The 21,851-nt window shown below is 38.8% G+C and overlaps 1 protein-coding gene across 1 annotated transcript in view; it reads left to right on the forward strand.

The window, feature by feature from the left end:
• The window catches only part of BRF1 (BRF1 general transcription factor IIIB subunit), a 176,239-nt gene that overhangs the window by 60,529 nt on the left and 93,859 nt on the right, over positions 1-21,851 (forward strand). The window contains exons 4-5 of the mRNA XM_082485686.1: positions 11,780-11,811; positions 21,089-21,161. Coding sequence (XP_082341812.1) covers positions 11,780-11,811; positions 21,089-21,161 — 105 coding nt within the window. The remainder of the gene's footprint in view (positions 1-11,779; positions 11,812-21,088; positions 21,162-21,851) is intronic.

Raw genomic sequence — 21,851 nt, forward strand, 5'->3', positions numbered from 1 at the left:
TATTATAGATGATTTCAATGACCTAAGATGTGAACAGTTCTGGCAGCAGGACTGTAACTCCAGTTTGTTCCCTCCTGTAGCTGAGGGTCCTGGTGATGGAGGTGTGGAATTATAGCAGTTTGTGGTAAAGGTCTGTATTACAATCCCCATCATCTGCTTGGAAAAACTGAGGCACAGAAGGGAAACAATATGACTTGCTCACGAGGGCAATGAGCCCTCCTGTATGATGTAGATATGTTTGTGTCCTGTGTTCGTCTATACCTCGTACAGTAGTACGCTGCCTCTTAGAATCGAGGGGTTCTGTTCTGCACATTACTCTCCTATTTGATTTTGCGAAGACCCTGGAATATAGTTTTCCAAGTAGATTGGCTAAAACGCTTGGAATTTTTAGCTAAAATTGTGAAGAGGAGCAAGTTCTGCAGGCTCACTAGCTCTGGTGGTGTATTGAACTTGTTATCAAAATCGTAGGCTGAATTTATAACTGTTGGCAGCGGGGGAAAAAAGTTATCATTTTTCATGAATGCTTTGCAAATATGGCACAATCAGTGAGTAGCTGTAAACATGAAACCCACAATAGCATTCTCGGTTGTTGTTCGGAGCAGAGCTGTATTTTAGGAGCTTGCCATCAGCATGCAGTAGAATGTTGTTTGAAATTACACTGCTTGGTTACAATAAAACTACTGCAAGACTGTGTGAAAGGAGTCTAAGGAGATCTTTCCCAGCATATCACTGGCAGTTTTTATTTTCCCAGAGGCAGATGATATGTACATCATTACTGATTTTTTTTTTTTTTTTTTTTCCTCTCATGAAGAATTCCAGCAGCTGAGATAAGTTTACAACTTCTTAAAAACTGATAATGAAAGAGCAGTCTCTGTGCTGTAAGGGAGACATGAGATAAGTGCTTGCCATTGCTACAGCATTCAAAAGAAGATAATGCAGGGATAAAAGTTTAAAATGACACTTCAGGAAAATATTCCTCATTTTCCATCTTGATTAAAACCATTTATTGAAGGCTGTTAACTTTTAAGAACATGAGAAATGCCATTTGCAAGTAAATTAACTTCAGTGTGTTCACCAGCTGATTCTGTGCAACATTGTCTTCTGATGCTTTGGGTGTTTCTACTTAAGTAAATACTGACAGTAATGCCAACAGAATTGCAGTATCTGTGACAAGTGGAGAATTGCAGCAGATTGCTTACTGAAGAGCTGAATTTTCAGTAGGATATCGATATGTGTGTTTTGGCCCCTTCCTACCCTCCTCTCCCCCCACATGCCTCGCCCCAATAAAGGGTTTTCCTTTTGCTCCTTAAGGATCCCCTTATAAAGATGAGTAACCAATAAACAAGGAGTTGACACTTGCTTTATCTTTTTTAACACTGAGAATTGATATGTGTATTTATGAAGTGATTTTAGAGCAACTTGGTGCAAAATTGAATTAATTATTAAACTGAATAAAGTATTTTAAAGTTACTATAGGAGCTTCTTAGCTATGTGTTTTGGATAATAGAGGCATCAAAATTAGGACTGGCATACTTGAAAGGAGGGACTGAATCTGTGATATGCAATTGCATCTCTTTTTATTATGAGGAGCTCAGGATGTCACTTAGCTCTTAAGCCTTTTTTTTGCATGTTTTGGACAGGGGGACAAATTTCTATGTTGATTTGAATCTCATAAACCCACTAGTTAGATCAGGGTGTTGCGTTAAAACAGGATGTCGATTGGGTCTTTCAAAGGCAGGGAGATGGTCTGAAAAATAAGTGTTGACCATATAGTTAGTTGCCTACTGGGAGATTATAGCTGAAGTCCTTGAGCAAGCTTGTCTCTCTCACCCTTTGGGAGAGACTTGGGGACCCCGGAGTCAAATGTATGTTATAATAGTAAGCTAATCAGAAGATTTCAGAGCATTTCACCAAGGAAGGGGAAGCCGTTGTCTTCATTATAACAACATGATGAAGGAGGATGAAATATTTTTGTGGGGCAGCAGCAAAAATGGACCCAGAAATCCAGTGTTCTGGGGCACAGCCTAGAGACCCTCTGGGCTATGCCTTTCAATTTGTTGGAGAAAAACTGATTCCAAAAGGGAAGCATTTATTTCCCACCCTTTTGTGTAGATAAAATACAAAGTGTATCAAATGCCTGCGACTGTATTTTCCCTGCTTAATACATCATCTGAAAGATTTATTCTCATTATTGAACTCTTTTGAAAAGTTGGCTACCTTAAAATCTCAGATATGTTGTCTTTCTTCTATGCCATGTAAACTCCTCCCTCCACCTGCTGTATTATACTTATTCAATGACCAAATTTAATCTTTTTCTAGGTGCAACTTTTCAAGACATAAATTTGTTTTAAATTTAAAATCCAGTGTATGTCCTTGAAGAGGCATGTGTCATTTTGAGAGTTGTATCCATTGCAAAGTATGATGCATCACTTGTCTCTACCCCTGACAGGTATTTAAAAGTGTTTTTTGATGTTTTTAAAGTTAGAAAAGCTATTGCAGGTCTTTTTTTTTTTTTTTTTTTTTTTTTTTTTTTTTTGAGTTCTTCTTGAGCCCTGTTCAGTTGGGTTCTCAGGAAGTGAAGGTATCTTCTCACCCTGCTGGTGACAGCTTAAGGTAACCTCTCCTTTGTGCATTGCTGTGAAGTAGAAGTGAAAGACGTGGTTGCATATTGCGTCATGTTCACAGGCTGGTAAATTCAAACATGCTAACTCAGTTGCTTCTGTCTGTTACTATATCCCAAGATACCTGGATAACTGTCCAAGGAGGTAATGTGAGTCTTCTACTTCCATACTGCTAAATAAACCTCCCTTGAACACTCCTATGGCGGTACTCTAAAGCATAGTCTGTGCAAGATGCATTATTCTGTATTTGGTAAAATGCTTTATTAGTAACTCATTTGGGATAAGCCGCTACTTATGAACCATAAGGCAAGCCCAGTTTGGAAAGTGTAATTCTGTAATAAAAATCAAATTCTGTATACCTCTGTGCTGTTATGACTTATGTAGGTTTTTGCTACAATGAGCAAGCAGAAATCTTTTTTTATATTTAGTGTAGGCATTTCTTAAAGTGAAAGCATGGGTTGAGGATTTTTCAACCCATGGATGTGGTGCATCAGCTTGACTCTGTTTTCCTGTTTATTTTATTGAAAATGACTAAGCCAGACTGCTTCGAGGAGTTCCGTCAGCGTGTAAGTGGTGTGTTGTCCTGACTCCAAGCACTGCTGATAAACTAGTCCTAAGCACCCAGTTTTCAGCTCTACGCTGCATTTAAGTTCTGTAACAAAGACAAGGGATTGGGGAAGTTATCGTGAGTTACTGTAATGTCTTTAATAAAGCTTGCTTTGATTATCACAAGACTAGTAATTAACAGTTTAGTAGCGTTTGTGAAAGTGTTGCTTAGGAGTCTGTGCCTCGGGAGAGATCCGGCCACATCCATGAAGCCATTACGCCTGGCCTTTTCCGCCGGAGCACTGTGGGTGTGAGGGAGGTGGGAATGCAGAGAGCTCTCCTGCCTGCCGAGGTGAGGTTTTCTGATCAACAGGAATAACCATTAGAGGAAAAGGTATTCCTGTACTTCTGCTTTCTGAATACAGGGGCTGCCTTTGGTGCACGGCAGCAAGTATCCCGTGCAAATAACGAAAAAGGTTTCTGCAGGTGTGTGCCTACAGGCATGTGATACAGAAGGGTTTGTTCCGTTGTTGTGTTACGTGACACATGCTGATACGATTCTCTTAAAGACCTTTGAGAATGGGAAACTTAACACATCTGAGTGTTGGATTTCCCACCAAAGGCCATTAAGGAGTCAGCAGCCTCAGAATGGCAGGGATGCAATTCATTTATTTTTGAAGCTGTCCCGTTTTTTGAAAACAAAGGCTTGTGCGTCAGAAACTTGCTGCTAAGTGAGTGGCACCGTGTTACTTATAAGATACAAGATAATGCCTACGTGTGGATAAATCAAGTTCACCAATACTGGCAGGAAAGCAGCATCTGAGTTTCAGTGCAGACTCTGCCCTGTCCCAGCGCTGACCACAGCAGCTGCTGCGCTCCCGTCCCAGCAAAGGTCTGCGGAGATAATTCTCTGAGCAGCACTTAATACCAGTGCATTAGACTCAGTATGGGCATGAAAGCAAAGATGTAACGCTTGGCTTCTAACACGGAAAATGTAAAACATTCTGTATCCACAGAATTCGGTTTTGTTCTGGTTTAATTGAACACTGTAATGCTACTTTTTGAAAAGTATAGCTGGGTGTTTACTGTGGGTAAACCAGAGCAGTACTATGATGAACTTTTGCACAGGAACTGTATATGTACTTAAAACAAGGAACGTGTTATCAGTTTCATAAGATTTTGGGTTGCTCTGGAGCAATTATTCTGCAGGCTTTTGCTCCTTATTTGTTTTAAGGTTTCTCTTTCAGATAAGGTAGGTCTTTGTGTTTTGGAGCAAGCTGGGGAGCACTCTGCAAACAGTGTTACTTTAAAGAGAAATTTGAGAAGGTGGGATGGGTGACTGAGAGATTGTCTCGGACTCTAATTTTGATGAATGCTTTAAGCCAGTGTGAGCTGGTGTGGCTTCAGAAAGAAGTCGTCTTGCTTTGCCCTTGCGTGGTCAATCCTCCCCCAGTCCGTCCAGGTGTTTGTGCAGTTACATGTGAACTGGGAACTGGGGAGTTAATCCAGCTGAAAACAGGAGGGAAAAAAAAAAAAAAAAAAAGAAAATGAAAAGAAAAAATATTTATTTCAGACAGTTCCCGAGGCTGGTTTGCCACGTTGCTGCTGCACAAATAGCAGCCCAGGGAAAGGGGTGGTAGTGGGCCAGAATCAAAGCAGTGTGGGGCAGGCTGGCTGAGATTATTCTGGTTTGGGTTTGTGTTTTTTTCTTTTTTTCTTTTTTTGCATCTTTCCAAACTCTCTTCCGTTTGGAGTTTTCAGAAAAGCAGAGTGTCAGGCTCATGACAGTGCTGGCTTTCCTTACCCACCTTTGAGGAGGCAGTGATTTTTCCCTGCTTCAAGTTTCTGCCACTTCTCTGTCTCAGCCAGCTGCTTCCTGTTCCCAAACGTGCGTGCTGCTGCTGTGCCAAATACCCAATTGTCATCTCAGACTAATTCTTCCAAATCTGCACCTCCGAGTTTTGTGAAACTTTTCTTTCACGGTGGGTACAAGAGTCATAACCTTTGCAGACTTTGTACACAGGGAAGAGAGACAATTGAACTCCTTTACATTTACTTAAATCTATACTATTGGTGTCCTCCTTCACAGCTGCTTTTTTTTAATGCCCACTTTATTATCAAATGGTCATTCTCTGCAGATTTTTGGACTGTGCAATTTCATACCTGCTCATGTGTTTGAACTCTTTTCAGACACAGGGTGTTTTCTGCAGTGACTTTACTATTTACTTGTTTCTTTTCCCCTTGCAGCCTGAGCTGTGCTCCTTTCCTGGTGCCTCTCTCCCATTCTTGTTTGCCAGCCCCGCTCTTCTTTTAAGTTCTTCCTTAAATCTTGCTTCTCCTAGCAACCTCTCTTGTTTTCCCTCACCAGTGCTTGTTCAATTTACTGTTCAAGGGACGGCGTCTCTTTTTCTTGTTTGGAGACTTTTTGTTGCTTGAATATAGCCAACTGTTATTTACACATCGTCACATCATCCAGGTTGAAGATTAACCTCATGTGTCTCAAAACTTTTAAATTAATATTTACATTTTCATTCTGTGCCTAAATTTTCTTTTCCCAAAGTTAATATACTAACTAGATTATCTTTCAGTAGTTTAGTACTATCAGAGACTATCTAGTCTCTGAATATTTTATCCATCTGATACCTTGAGTAATTGAGAGTTGACTTATAAGCATTTTGGGACAAGAAATACATTTTTTACTTTTTTGGGTTGTGTTGCACTGCATTATAAATTTACATGCGACTATGTAAATACTTTGCAATATCTCACAAAGCAGGTTATTTACCTGAAGTCAGTAACACTAGGAATACAGCTGAGCCCCAATCCTTTGAAGACTGTATTCTCTAAGGGCAGCGTTTTCAGAAGTGCTGAACGCTCGCTGCATATTCAGCTAGCCTGGCCTGCTTTTGAAAATGTTCCTCTAAATGGGAATGGCTCTGAAGACAATTATTAAGAAAAACTACAGCATTAATTTCATAAAGACTGAACTGAACGTGCACAGGGGAGTCTGAAGGCTCATACAGCTCGCAGGCGTTGGATCCATCCAGTCTGACTGGCTGTGGTGCCAGTCGGCAGCCCAGTTGCCCTAGATTTAGTCTCCAGTCACTGGAGATAGACGAGGGGAGAACTGGTGTCAGAGGCTATTTCAGATCTTAGGTGAGCCAGAAAGCCACACTCCTAACCCTTTCGGTTAACACCGTGAAATCGGGTAGGCTGAATGCAGCCCGAAATGCCTGTCATCTTTTTTAATAATCTGCATAGGTGGTTGTATGATGCTGAGTTACTGCCGTTAACTTTGTCTTAACTAGGAAGACAGAGGCCTTGCACATGCTGAACTGCTAGAGAAACAGCCTGATTTATCTGGGGAAGGAGTACGGCACTGCTTTTTGTCCTGAAGTTGGGGTTTTTAAAAGACGGAATATAGAAAAACATAGTTTTATGAAATACACATGTGCAGCTATGTGCAAAGAAGGACCCCCCCACACCAAAATGCAATTCTTTTTTTTTGCTCGCGCATTAACCTACGCATAAATAGAGATAGCTTTTAACGAAAATGGCATTTGTGCTGACCAGTTGGATTTGTTAAATGCTGTTTTTATTTGTACACTTGAGTGCAGCCTGTGCTCCATGGACTTCTTTGCACAGACAAAATTGCAAACTTAAGAAACTGGAAACCGGCTCTGTAGGATTTCAGCCTCGAGGCAAAGCTTTTATTAGAGTTATCAGAAATGAGTTTTCTACAAAAGAATTGGTTGTGGATATTATTTTCTAATCGTTATTGTTCAGTGTCGGTGGGAAGAGAAATGTTTACCTTAAACAATTAGTGCTGTCAGTCAGTTTTAATTAATTGTTAATTAAATGGTGAAAGTTTGCAAAGCAGCAGAGATATAATTGTGTTAAGTCATAATCAGAAATCACTTGGTATATGAAAATATGGAAAGGGAAGTTTGTGAATTGGGTGTTGAACTGAAACGTGGAAAACTGGGTTCAGGGGCAGCCAAATGCTGTCACTAGTTTTTCACCCTGGTATCACTCCACTTCTGCTGGGGAGACCTTACAGCAGCCTTCCGGTACCTAAAGGGAAAGGAAAGATGGGGAGGGACTCTTTATCAGGGAGTGTAGTGATAGGACAAGAGCTAACAGTTTTAAACCGAAAGAAGGTAGATTTAGATTAGATATTAGGAAAAGATTCTTTACTCTGATGGTGGTGAGGCACTGGAAGAGGTTGCCCAGGGAAACTGTGGATGCCCCATCCCTGGAAGTGTTCAAGGCCAGGTTGGATGGGGCTTTGACCAAGGTCCCTTCCAACCCAAACCGTTCTATGATATGTCCACCCTCTCTTTTTTCTCTTAGCCCCATGTGTTTGTTACTGTAAGTGCTTCTGGGAAGTTCCCATCTCTTATGTAGCTTATACAGAGCCATAGCATTGAAATCGCAGTAATGTGCTCTGGGCAATCCTGCTTTAGCAGGGGAGTTGGACTAGATGATCTCTAGAGGTCCCTTCCAACTCTGAAAACTCTGTGATTTCATTTCAATTACAACTTGAAAAAAAATTGTTTTAATATTCAGATTTTTTTTTTTTTTTTGCTTTTCAGTCAGATTTCCTATTGAGCTTTACTTTGTTTGTAGCCAGCTGAATTGCTCTTGTTGAGTACAGAGAGGGGCTTTATTGTAAAATATTTTATATATTTAATGGATCTGGCTTTAGTTTTTGTTAGAAACAGAAAGCATTTTAGCTTCAACTGAAAAAAGGTAACGCTTCATTAGTGGACAGCATGGCTCTTATGGATGTCAAATTTCTGCTGAGTGGCTTGCAGTCACGATTCCTTGGCATTAGGCCTCTTTCTGTGGTATGGCTGATTTTGTAGTAAGCTGGTAAAAAAAAAAAAAGTTCTGAGGGTAACTTACGAAAACTGTCTAACTAAAATAAATACTAGACTCTCTATTTTCGCTGTGCTGCTGATATGTGCCCGTATCTCCCACATATGTCATGCTAAGTAGTGGAAGAATTTTGATACAGTAGCATGAAATAATCTGTTTGAAGGTTTCCTGTTTATTGTAGGTTGACAGACATTAAAATAAAGATTTAATTTTTATTTTGTTTTAGAGGGGGAACTACTCTATTGTAAATGATAGTTGTTATTTTAAGAGCATCTTCCACAATTTATTCCCGCATCTCTGTATATAACTTTGGCAAATGGCAGTTTTGCCTCCTGGGAAGTGTTAATATTGAAAACCAAGGGGATTTTGCTGCATATAAGTACTTTACGGTTGATGGGATATGTAAAACGTAGGTCTATCTGAAGGACAAATGCATACTTGTTTTGGTATTTTGGGTTTTAGCTTTCCGGTACTATTCATTTCATCATGAACTTTTGTTTCCTCTGGTGCCAAGAATGAGATCATTATTGCTGCAATTCATGGTGCTCTCACATTATCCACAGATTACTAGATTATAAAGGCGGAAAAGGAGCGTTCTGGCCACTCGGTCTGACCTCTTGCATCATGTTGGTCAAAGGATTCCCTTGAATTCAGTCTTTTGAAGTAAAGTCTTTAGACTCATCTCATTTTGATTTAAAATTTTATAGTGATGGACGGTCAGTTGCATACCTTGGTGAAATTAGCTTGAGGAATGGACAGCAAAGGAAAAGCAGTTGAAACTGTTAATGTTTCTTTCTTTTCTTTTCTCTTTTTTTTTTTTTTTTTTTTTCTAAATTGGGTGCATTTATAACCTATGTCCCCTTGTGTTTGTGTCCTGTTATTTTTATATGTGTATATCTACAATATCAGTAGCTTTCTATCCCTTTGAGAACTTTTCCGTGTGCTGGCAGTCTCCGTAAGTGAAATTATCATTGTTTTCTTTTGGCTTCAAAGAAAACATTTATCTTATGATTGTATAATTTTTGAATACATATTGAGTATTATCTGCTGTTTTCAGCTGTTGTTGTATGTTCTCCTGGTCGGTTCCAACTCTGAAAAGGAGTTTGAAAACAACTGCCTGTTTTTACAACTACTTCCTGCTGATAATTGTGCTCACAATATTCACAGTAAAGGCCAACCCATTGCTACTGCGTGACTCAAATTTCCCCTTTGCTTGTGCTTCACTGTAGCAGCTACACGTCTAATCAGGGAGAGAGATTGCTGGAGGCTACCTTAAATGAAATCCAGAAATGCCACATTTTTACTGTGACCTTTGCTTACAGTTTCAGTGGACACTTGACCTAACTTCTCTAAGGAGCAAAGCAACTGTATGTTAAAGCACCTATAGAGTCGCTCTAAATTGCTTCAGAGTTGCCCGAACCCTGCCAGTGAATTTCCCAGCTTCTTAGCTCTAATCTTGTGTTGTTATAAGTGCACGTGATGCTCTCTGTTTCTTCTTACTTGGACAAAAAGGTGTGGTGGTGGTTTTTGGTGGGGTTGTTGGTTTGTTGTTGTTTTTTTTTTTTCCTTACAGTAATAAAGCCTGAGCACTTACAATGTGTTATCAAGTTTAGGTCTTCCAGCAAAGTGTTTATAACAGTTTGAGGAGGATGAAGAATACTTTGTTATACAGATTTTATGACTGTAACTGAAATGCCTGGGTTAGAAAAGCAGCTCGCTGTCTCGCCTAAGATCTGAATTAGGGTCTGGCACTGATGCTGTCTTTCTGGCTCCTCCTCTGTCCCCAGGACCAGCAGACTCTAGGACCACTCAGTTGCTCACTGGTGCCTCAATAACCTATGGGCTGCTGCTTTTTTTGGTGTGTTTTTTTTTTTTGTTGTTTGCTTGTTGTTGTTGTGGTTGGTTTGGGGTTTTTTGTGTGTTTGTTTGTCTTAATTTGTGATTAAATGTCAGATATGAGTGATAATTTCTCTCAGTGGTGAAGGTATCTCAGGGTGGGCATAGAGTAACCAGACACTGTTAAGTCAGTAACTCACTAGGAACACTTTCAGGCCTAGAATATATCTTGAGTATAAAATTAGTGGAGTGTTTTCTTTCTAGATCTGTTTGAGCTGACAATTATTATGGTTCCTTGGTAATTGCATTGTTAAAGTCCTTCCGTTTTTTCCTTTCTCACTACTTTGACCAAAAAGTTGCATTGAACTCAGTATTGCTCTTTGTAGATTTCTAAGCTGTATATTTTACAGATTGTTTTTGTTAGCAATTTCCTTACTATGTTTAAATTTATGATTGCTTTAATGTCTTGCATAATATTATCTATAATGGATTTTGGTTTTTTTCAGAGACGTACTGAGTTTTCAGCTAATTAAATATCCAGCTATGCTGTGTTTTTTAATGCTAAAATTAACTTTCACCAAATAATATTAACATAATGTATTGAATTTTGTAACAAATTTGGAGTACTAGATTCATACAATTTCAAATGCAAACTAAGGATAGAAATGCTCAAGGATAAAAATTCTCAGTGAGGCAAACGTTTATGTATACACTGATTAAGTTATCCGAATTATTCTCCTTCTATGGCTGATAATAGTTAGGAGAAACGTGTACTATATTACTCTGGCATACTTTAAGAAGAACATATGCTAATACTTGTGTTACCACAATGTACCAAACTATACTGACGTCACTGTATTATTATTTTTTTTTTAATACTGGATTTCTTAACACATTGCTACATACACAGGCGCACGTGTACCCGGGCATACGTGTTTTCTTTGCCTGCCTCTCCCTTTCTCCCCGCCCCCCTTCTCTCACACTTTACTTTGACACTCCTTTTAATTGTAAAACCGTAACCCTTTTACGACACGTAAGGCACACCTGAGTAGCTGATAAGAGACGCAGTGTGTTTTCGTTGGTTCGATAGCAGCGAGAAGGCTACCTTTGCACCTTAAGCTCAATGGTGCTTGGCTTTCTTCTTTGTAGATACTGTTGAGACAATGTATTTGTAAGTGCTCTTACTTTCAGTAAGATGTAATGGAAACTTGTAGTGGTTTTGGCTTGTTTTTAGCTATTATGAGTTCCAAGTGTGCCCATAATGAGGAGTAGACGGTGACCTAATATATTTTGCAGCAGCACAGGAAATGATGGAGGGAGTGAAAACTCAAAGGTGACAGCCGATTTGCTTGGTCAGAGAAGAGAGTTGCCAAAGCGGCTTTTTCTTCCTTCCCAGCTCTTCCACAGCTCCTCGTAGAAGAGGGCAAAAGAAACTTACTGCAATTTTTGTAGTTTGCTCTTCCATCTGTTTTTCTGGGCTCCTAAGCTGGCTTAGGAGACTGATGATGCTTTACGTTCTTAAGTGAAGTGTAATGAGAGTATTCTATCTTGCTGCTGTTACTGGTTTTTGTTATCATTGGGGCTTTCGTAGGCTGGGGTATATGGTGAGTATTGTAAGTCACACAAGGTGTTGGCTTGTTCTTTGAGACCATCACTTCACATAGACAACTTGTACAGTAAGCGCAGCAGGTGCTGGCAGGACCGACTTTTTGGGGAGCTGAACTGTCAGCTGGATGCTGGCTGTTAGCCGAAGTGGTGCATCCAAGTACCTAGTCCGCATTTGTTTTCTTTGACAATTAAACCTGTGTTTATTTCTTCCTTTTTTGGGGTTGCTAATGAAATTAAGAAACACTGTCACGTTCAACAAGAATGTATATTCCTTGACTTCTTCACAGATATGTTGCTTGACCTCAGTGATCTTCTTCAGGTATTGTATCATTTTTATTTGAAACTTTTGTTGAATTGTTAAAGTTTAAGATTAATTGCAAGTAAAGACCTGTCAACACGGGCTACTTGGGATGTTTTAATTTCTCTCTAAAAATTCGGAATCGGAAAATCACTGGGTTTGTAAATCTGAGTACTTGTTCAGTGAAGTTAAATGTCAAATATTTTTTGCTTCTAGTGCTGCCAATAACGCCAATAATAACATCAAGAGTTAGTATGATCCTTTCATCAGGATTCAGAGTCACTGCAGTGGCACAGGGTCAGATGGTACACGTTTTTAAAACAACAGTTGTTGAGGACAGAAATAACTTTTTTGGTAGGTAATACTGTGTAAATGGATTAGTGCACTACAGAGACCTGTTTTATAACGTGTATTTGAGAGAAATACATACTTGCTCTGTATGTGGAAATAGAAATCTTTACTGACATATGTTGTCTGACCCTCATTCTCCATGTTACAACTGTTTTACATACAATGTGAGTAGGTTAGTTGCATCTATTTTTGTCCTCCCAGCTGTCTTGATAAATGGCATCCCTCTGAAGACTATTTATTGCTTGAAGCAATCTGCTGGAATTGCAATAATCAAATGAATCTTTAATTCTTAAAATTAGTAGCCTTTTTTCTAAACTCTTATTGAATTATATTGATTACTTATGGCCAAATACTGCATGTGTAGAACGGGAGGTGTATTTCCTTCTAAACGCAGGTGTGTTTTTCATGGTTATTGTTAAGAAATAGAATGAGCACAGTAATATGAAGGATAGTCACACAATGTGAAGAAACACAAGAAGAGGTATTGTATCTGTAAAAGAAAAAAGAGATGTATTGTCAGTGGGAACAGACAAGAAGATTGAATGATTTGCCTTTTCCCCTCTGTACATTCCAGCCAGAAAAGGTGTCAAGATGGGGCATATGAGGACCAAAAGGTTAAAGAGGGGTAACCGAAGAGATGGGCAGAGCCACAAATAGATTAGTAGCAGGGAAATAATCAACCCCAGAAAGAGGAAAAATGCAACGTTTCAGCGTGATGATCTGTATTAATATATTTAACTGTGTGAAGACTTGTGATGTGCTCTACTTTATAGCTTCTTTAAGGTGAATCTGAGCAAACAGGAATCTTAAACTTTACTGTTAACTGTAGCGAGCCAGAAAGTCCCATCTAAGAATGTATAAATGAGCTTTTCAGGCTGGTGGCAAAACGTTAATGGCCCAGGCTGAAAACTTCAGTACATTCTGCTTTAGATCAGCCTTTGCTCACAGGTCATATGCCTAAAAAAGAAAAGCAATTAGTTTGAAAGAAAAGCAAAACAGTTTTATTAGACTGTACTATTACTTTGAAGTGCCTTTTTCTTTCGAGGACAGCTCTCCCATGCTGAAGTTGGGATGCGAATGTCATTAAAGGAAAAGAAAGGTTGGTGGTAGTAGTAGTAGCAGTGGCGTTCTCTTTCCAAAATACTTGTTCAGATTCATCTGTGCAAAATACGTAATGGTGGTCCACGTAATTGTTTTTCTTGGCAAAATGAGAAAGATGTCCATTTTATATCAGAAAAAAAAAAATCACATTTGAAATCGGTTACTGCTGACCTCTGCCAGCTCTTGCTTAGACCTGAATAGCAAATTTTGAAGTTTTTCTTCAGAATTTTCTACTTGATGCAGCTCAGCTGCTGCAGGAGGTGAAGTGACGTGCAGGGCTGCTAATCATCTGACTGCAGGACTTTTTTTGAAGAAAGTTACCAAATGAAACATCCTTATGGAATGTCTTCATAGAGGCTACTGAGTGAATTACACTATAATCTGTTTCAAGGTGTTCTGTATTGGAGGGGGGGAAAAAGGCATACCAACCTTTTGGGTATTGCTTCATCTAAAGGCAAAACAAAAAGTAAGCCTTGTAACTCCAGCTGCTAGCAAAAAGGATAAATGAAAGCCTGTGAAAAAGGTCATCCATTGCTTCCTTTTACCATCTTGCAGCTGGAGACAATATTTGCTGCGCCATTTTCCATCCCGCTTGTCCGTCCCACCTTTAACTGCTGTCTTGCAAGCGCTGGGAGAGCCAACACCCTCTGTAGCTCACAACATGAGGAAGGTGGTAGCTAAAAGTAAGAGTAATATGAAGAAAATTTGAATCTGCTGTTACCTGCAACTCAGTATTTGTTTAATGACCTATCATATTTGTGTTCTTTCTCTCTTGTTGTTCAGTTTAGGTTGTTTTTTTTTTTTTTAAAAAAAAAAAAAGGGAGTGGGGTTGAAAACGTAAGCATGGTCTCTTAGGCTCTGGTCTGTACCTCTTCTACAACCTCTCCCTGTTTTTTTTTTTAGTTGCTTTGGGATTTGGTCCCCCATTCTCCATTAAAATATGCTTTTAGTATAGTATTATGCTGCTAAAACTTAGCAATAGACGAGACTAATTTTCACTCTTAATGGCAGTCTGTTTCAAGAAGTCATATCAGTTTTCCTCTTATGCTGATGACTGAGATGTGGGAGTTTGTCTTGTTCCACTGGAGAACTGCTATGTTTCATAATAGTTTTTGGAGCTTCAAAATTGCTGCTGTCTCAGAAAAAGCCAAAATGTCTTTTTTTTTTTTTTTTTTTTTAATTGAAAAGGCAATTTCTTTGGTATTTTTTCTCCCATTTTATTTTCAGGTGCAATGTGCCCTATGTCTTGGAAATGTCCTGCTGAAAGTGTTGTCTGATTCAGTATGCCTCTGGTACACTTAGACTTTAAAGCATTATCTGAAATGAGCTAAAAATGTCCAGGCCACTCCTACAAATCGGGCTCCTTCCTTGTGCCGAGCAGAGCCACGCTGCATGTTGATTGAGTTGGAAGGATGATCAGTCATCAGTCTCTGACAGGGAAAGTACTTGCTTATATTTTCAGATACTGCATTTTACTTGCAAATATAGTCTTTAGAGAGGTCTGTAATCAGGCCTTTTGTTTGCTTTTTTTTGTTAGTCCAACCTAAGTGACAGGCCTTGTTTGTTTAGGAGAGTTGCGAAGCTTGTCTAGCCTTGGCCCAACTTTTGAACAGTTTAGGTTTGCTCATCTGTCTCGGAGCACTTCGTTCCTTGCACCTGAAGAACTATTTGGCTGAAGTTTTGATCTCAGTGTGGTGAAATGCTGCCTCTCTCATCCTTGGAAATGGCGGTTTCTTTTTTAGCCTCTTGTCATCTCCGGTGTCATGGTCTTTGCAGTGCCATCATAAAAAAACTTAGGGAAGAAGTGTTGGCAGTGCTTTGATCTCCAATGCCAGTCTAGTAGAATGTAATTTTTAGTGTGCCTTGTGGTGTGCCCTGCTGTTAAATAAGGCTAAATGCTTACTGAAAAGATGTTAGAGCCAGGCTCTTTATAGCCGTGCGCAGCAGGAGGATTAGCAGCAATGCACATAATTAATTAAAATGAGATGTTTTGACTTGATATCAAGAAAAGGTTTTTCACCATGAGGACAGCCAAGCGTTGGAACAAGTTGCTCAGAGTGGTTTTGAAGTCTTTGTCCATCAAAGTTTTCAAGATCCTGAGCTACCTAGTCTGTTCTTGTAGCTGACCCTGCTTTGAGCAGGAGGTTGGGCTGAGATCCTTTCCTACCTGAACTACACTATGGCTCTAGGTAACGAAGAGGATGCACAAGAAGTGAAAAATCAGTAACTAGTACTTGCTTGGTCTAGTCCTACTTTGGTCTGTCTTCCACTTCAAAACACAACTCTCACCCCTTATTTCTTTATCTGCAATTTGTCTAGTCAAGTAACAGTAGTTTCTTGTCCAGAAGGATTTTTATTGCAAGTTATTTTGGACATTGGTTTTTATTTATTTCTTCTCGAGGCAGCCTTGGCTTCCCTGATTCACAGAATCACAGAATAGTCGGGGTTGGAAGGGACCTCTGGAGATCATCTAGTCCAACCCCCCTGCCAGAGCAGGGTCACCTACAGCAGGTTGCACAGGACAGCGTCCAGGCGGGTTTTGAATGTCTCCAGAGTGGGAGACTCCACAACCTCTCTGGGCAGCCTGTGCCAGTGCTCCACTACCCTCAAAGTGAAGAAGTTCCTCCTCATGTTAAGATGGAACTTCCTATGTTCAAGCTTGTGCCCATGAATGGTCCATGTTCAAGCTTGTGCCCATGAATGCCCATGATTCCTCTACACTTGTCACAAATTACCCTGACTTTCTTGCATAGATGGTATGATAATGGTTTATTGTACTGCTGTGGTGTTGGAGGAAGACCACCACATCTGTGATTAGGGCCACCACATCTGTGATTAGCCAAAGTAGGCTCTCCCTTCGGAGTCCCCAGACTGAAGGCAGTACTTTAAAGCAGAACGTAAGAGGAAGCTGCTTAATTTTGATTTGTGTCTCTTTTTGAGCTGCAGTCTGGCAAGCTGGGTTTGGTACGTGTTTGTAGTTTTGTGTATTGTCTTTTGAGGTTAAATGTAATGTCCTGGTTGCAATATGGATCCAAAAAAATAAGTTGCTTCAGTTTATTGTGTGGAGAATGGTAAAATAGAGTATTTTTTAAAGACTATACTCATTTGCGTCAGTTTTTAATACCCTTTGTTCATTTAAAGTTATTAACATGTTCGCTGCATTTGCCTTTATTGCCCCTATGCAAATTGCTATGTTGATTGAGTTAATTTAAACAACCTGGTTGGGACCTTCAGGCATTACTATACTAGAAATGTTAATAATGAATCAAATAACCACAGGTGCCTCTTTCCCCAGCAACAGACACTCTCCTTAAAAACTCATTTGCTTTTCATGCTTGCTTAATTATTTAGGCAAGCAGCCATGGATGTTTCACAGTGTGAATTCTCATCGCGTTCCAACTGCCCGGTCTTTGTCTTTCGAAAAGACAGAATACCTTAACCACCATCACTGTTCGTAATATTTTTCCAACATGCCACACCATGGTCTTGAAAAGCCTTTTTGGAGATGGCTCATAGTGAAAGGGGTAATGATTTATACATTTATGGAACTTATGGTGAAGGAAAAACTTTCATTCAATGATTGAAGCTTTATTTTTTGCTACTGTGTGACCTGGTAACTGTATGAATGGGAGATTCCATGTTTCCCAAAGAGAGTTTAAAATTCGGGAAGGTGTTAGGCTGATGAACAGCTGAATTCCTGTGTTACTGGAAACAAGGTATTTGTTGTTGTTTCTAAAAGTGGAAATATATTGGCATTTGTGAACACATCAGGCATGATGTGAAAGCAAGAGGAAATTGTGAAAGGATAAGAGTCCCTATGGAAGTGTCCCTTTGAAATCAGCATCTGATGACTGATAGACATGAAATGAAAAGACTGTTTCTCCAAAACATACCATGAAGGGCAAAGAGTATAATGAAGAGAAGGATCTTTCTGTAGAAATATAACAATAATTGGAAGCCATTCCTTCTCCAAATGCCCCTTTTAACTAATATAAAGTGTTGTATAACGAGCAGAAATAACCTATTGGTAAAGGACAACATCTCAGAGAATCTTAAGTTCTCCTGTGAAAACTTAAAGGTAAAACCAGTTGGTTTTTTTGCAGTGCCTTGGTGAGCACGTACTTTTTGTCTGAAAAAAAACAAAACCAAAACCAAAACAACTCAGTGGCAGGTCCATATGTTTGTAAACTTAGGCTGTTAAATGTGAACTGAATGTAAAAGAATATGGTGAAAAATTTCAGGGTACGTAGATATTTTAAAATAGCCCCTCTCACAGAGGTTGACACCACTCTGTTGTATTAGGTGTTGATGCTCAAACCTAGGGATTGCATCAAGTTTAGGAAATTTTAATATCTGATGAAAAGATGCAAACAAAGAGCACAAGTCTTATGAAAGTCGATACAAATGTTTTTACACTTTGACTGTTTTGATTGAGGAGAGTTTGGGGAAATACTGTGTTTTGCTATGATCCTTTAAAATTAAGAAGGGGAAAAAGAGGCTGAAGTTGATGTGGTAAGCTTTAAAGCTACACCAATTCAAGTCTAAGCCAGAGACATCCTTTTAGAAGGGCATTTTTGTTTATTCACCGTTCTAAGGACTCACATAAAATTAGGTTTTATGAATGCAAATGTCATATGGTTCTAAATTTGGAGCGTTAAGCTTTTGAGAGATTGGTGTATATGAATTTTTATAAGAAGTTCTTAATGAAGAAAGAACTAGAAATTAAAGCAGGCCTCTAAATTAATTCTCTTAATTTTCTAAGCTTAATGGAGTGCAAAAACCCCATACAAACGATGAGAGTAAAGAAAGACTCTATCTGTATGCCTATTATATATCATATCTCATCTGTCAGAGGATGTGTGTGTGTGTGAGTAATAGTTGAAATTAGCGACAGTGGCATAAAAATTTAGTGAAAGGGCCTTCTTCCACTAAACCCAGAAGTTCTTAAATACCATGTTTCAGCAGTTCAGTGCCATTACAGATTTCTGGGTGAGCTTTATGCCATCTTTAATTTCCCATTTATGAGAAATGCTCCAGAACCTGGGAATATCTGGTAACTTTTAAAGATGAGGAGCGTATTGTTTGAGAGGGCCTGAAGTCGCTCTTCCTACTGATCTGCCAGGAAAACTGGAAGCAATTAAATATTCCTGACTCTTTTTGTGACTTTACGCTGGCATTAAAAATGTGTGAGCTTGATGAGAAAAACAATACAGAGCATGAATCCGCTGTATATTATGCTCTCTTTCTAAATTGGTAGTAACCAGAAACTGCAAAGAAATGCACTTGTGATCAAAAGAAAGAAATTCCCTGATGTACCATTTCTATTTGAATTTATTATTTTGTGTAAATACACTGCCTACACCTTGAAGTTGGTCATAAAACGCTGATGATGTGGGTGAAGTGGAAAAGCAGGTTAGATTTAAGTATGTTACTTCTCAAATAAGCCATGGATCTTTACACTTTTAGTTAGGCAAAGGAGAGGAAGATAAACAGTCTTCGAGCAATTTTATTATGCGTTTGTCTTTGCTCTAGATTTAATTTGGCACCCACTTTGATTGTTAGAATGTCACTGAAAAACCCTGCTTCTTTATGCCTCTTCATATTTATTTGTTCTTTGATGATTGCAATTATGGAAAGTTTGCTTGGGAGGAGTTTCTTAGAGTGTGACATGGTTTGATGGGGACACACATCAAGTTATTTGGATGTCATGACAGAAAAAGCCAGACGTAGAAATACTTGTCTGCATTTGAGGTGGTGGTTGTCTTTCTTTTTTTTTTTTTTTTTTTTTTTTTTAAGACTAAAATGAAAGAACTAGATGAGTTTGTGAAGCCTCTGATGGAAACATCATATGTACTTGGCTCCGTTGAAGTAACTTTATTGATTCGTGCAGTGAAACCGTCCTTGCAGAACAAGTTCTAAATGATGAGGTTTAAGATTTATAGTAACTGGGTCGGCCAACTTAGAAGGCTGAAACTACAGCCAAACCCCCACTCTTTATGTTAATATTTCTTGGACAAAAGGTCAAAACAAGCCATTCCAATCTTGCAGTGAATCTAGAGCATCTAAAGCCAACTGAACCACTGCAGATATTTTGCTATAGTAATGTCTGTTTTGTCTCTGCGGCTCATGGAAAGTCACATGCTCTCAAACTCCTATATGAATTGCCAGATTCAGTAGGTGCTTATTTTTCTGTATAAAATTTGGTGACTTATTTCCTAAGAAATATACTTCTCATCCAAAAGATTTATTTTGTTCACTTACTTCCCATAGAATAGTATTTCTATGTTGCTTGGTATTTCAGGAAAAAAAGGATGGTAAATTTTAAGACTATACTTTTGTATCTTCTAGACCAGTCCAATCATTGGTCAGACAAAGCATGGAAGATATTCAATACTTTCCACTAAATATGGGATCAATTAACATCATATCATGTACATTTGATTGGGCAGTCACTTTCAGGATACATGATCATTCTGAGGATTTCTTTGAAGTTCTCATTTGAAAAAATTTTTAAATTTGAGAAAAATTCACGTTAAGAACATTTTCCCATAAAGGAATTTTTTTAAGCGCTAGGTGGAAATGTGTCAGTATTTTTTGGTTGGTTTTGTTTAAATATATATATTTATTTTTGCTAGCTTGGTAGAAGCATCTATACACCGGGGAGGAAAGTTTGCTTTTAAACTAATGTTGGTTTGTGAAACTGAAAGAGAATATACTTAGTAACAGGATTTTTTGTTTCCATATGCTTGTACCATAATCAACAACTTGGTTGTGTAACTGACTGCTTAGTAAACAGCTTCACTATCCTGGCATAGGAAGGAGAGGGCCAATTCTGTTACATAAAAGCGGTAGAGTATACGCTATCCTAAAAATAAAAAATCCCTTCTATTTGTTTGCAGTGTAGGAGGATGAAGTTGGGGTGTGGTGTTTTTTTTTTTTTTATACTAACTTTGACCTTTATATGTGCCTTGGGGGGAGCAAGGTGTTCATGGAGCTTCGTGGGAACGTTTTGGGCTGATTGGGAACTGAAGTATATCCTGCCTTTCTTGCAGACCACAAAAACACATCTTAATATAGTGAAAGAAAACTTCCTCAGACTTTTAAAATACAAATGTAGTTGCCTATGCTATAAATTGCAAATCAGAGTATGAAGAGTAACTCTTCCTCTCAGTTTACAGCAGTGAAGGAGGGGAGGGGAGCCGGGCTCCGTCCCTGCCTCCTTAGCAGGTTTGGTGTGGTTTAGGGTTTTCATGAATTTAATTACCTTTTTTTAATGTAGGGTGATACAGAGCAATGTCCAAACAGTAAGAAATGACAAATAACCCTTGGGGTGTGTAGCACCACTCCTTGCTTTGGTGGAAAAGTTTGGTGCGTGCTTGTGCAATACTTAATTATCCCACTTCACATGATCATGCAGAGCTGAAATTTGCACTAACTTGTGAGTATTTGCTCAGGTTTTGTTACGTTACAAGATAAATGACACTTTATATATACTGATATTATGTTAAAGTCTACTTAATGCTTTAAGAGGTTAGGTGACAACTGAAAAATTGTCCAAGTACTACGGAGCAACACTGAGCCCACTGAAGAGCATGAACAAATTTTTTTAATTTTTTTCGGTATAAACTTATGCTTTGATGTACAATGCTCATTTGTGCAGCTTTTGACAAGCACCAAGTATTATTCTATACCTATGAATATCGCTTGTATTACTTCAATTGCATTTTTTTAAAGCAGGTTGTTTAAGATTACAAAAGTTCGGAGGTTGTTCCTTTCCATATAAATGTTCCATTAAAAATATTTGTGGTTTAAGATTGAAATAATGCTTTTTTTTGTCTTTTAATAGGTGAATGTCTATGTGCTGGGAAAAACTTTCCTTCTGTTGGCCAGAGAACTCTGCATAAATGCTCCAGCCATAGGTATTTTTTTTTACGAGTTGACTTTTGAGTATTTGGGTGTATTTTCTGCATGGTTACTTGACAAGAATATATATGTATGTGTGCATATACATAGTATTGTGTGCTAAATGCCAAAGTGGTAACTTAAAAATGAAGCTGGAATCAATCCAGGCAGAAGGGCATTGCTGATTATGACAGCCTGTTCTCCTTTACGTAAGAGGTTTTTGGGAGCTAGATGCTATTTTCTTTTACAAATAATTTTGTGGCTTTTTCCGAGAGTAGTTTAGGCTATACTGAGACAACAGGCTGATGCATAACAAATTTGTGTGTGTCTACAAGCTCGCACAGGCCTGTCACACTTCAGTTCCACAGAGATGCAACATTTGATAAATATTTGCCAAATTTACTATCTGTCCATCACCTGTAGCTGAGGTGTTCAGTGCTTAAAATACAGGTGGCTTGATGGAAAATGAAGAGCAACTTTTTCCAAGCATATGAATAACTTTTTAATTACTAAGTCATCACTGAAATCGTAACACAGTGTTAGGAACGTGGGTTTTAACCTGTCAAAAGGGTAGAAAAAGCTATTGTCTAGGCTGTATCTTTTAAACCAAGGGAATTCATGCCAATTCTAGTTAAAAGAGTGCATTTATAGAGAGGTCTTGTGACTGTTACCCACCTCTGTGCGGGATTTTTCTTCCTGTATCTTTA

Source organism: Vanellus vanellus, assembly GCF_965231255.1.
Source record: "Vanellus vanellus genome assembly, chromosome: 6".
NCBI lineage: Eukaryota > Metazoa > Chordata > Aves > Charadriiformes > Charadriidae > Vanellus > Vanellus vanellus.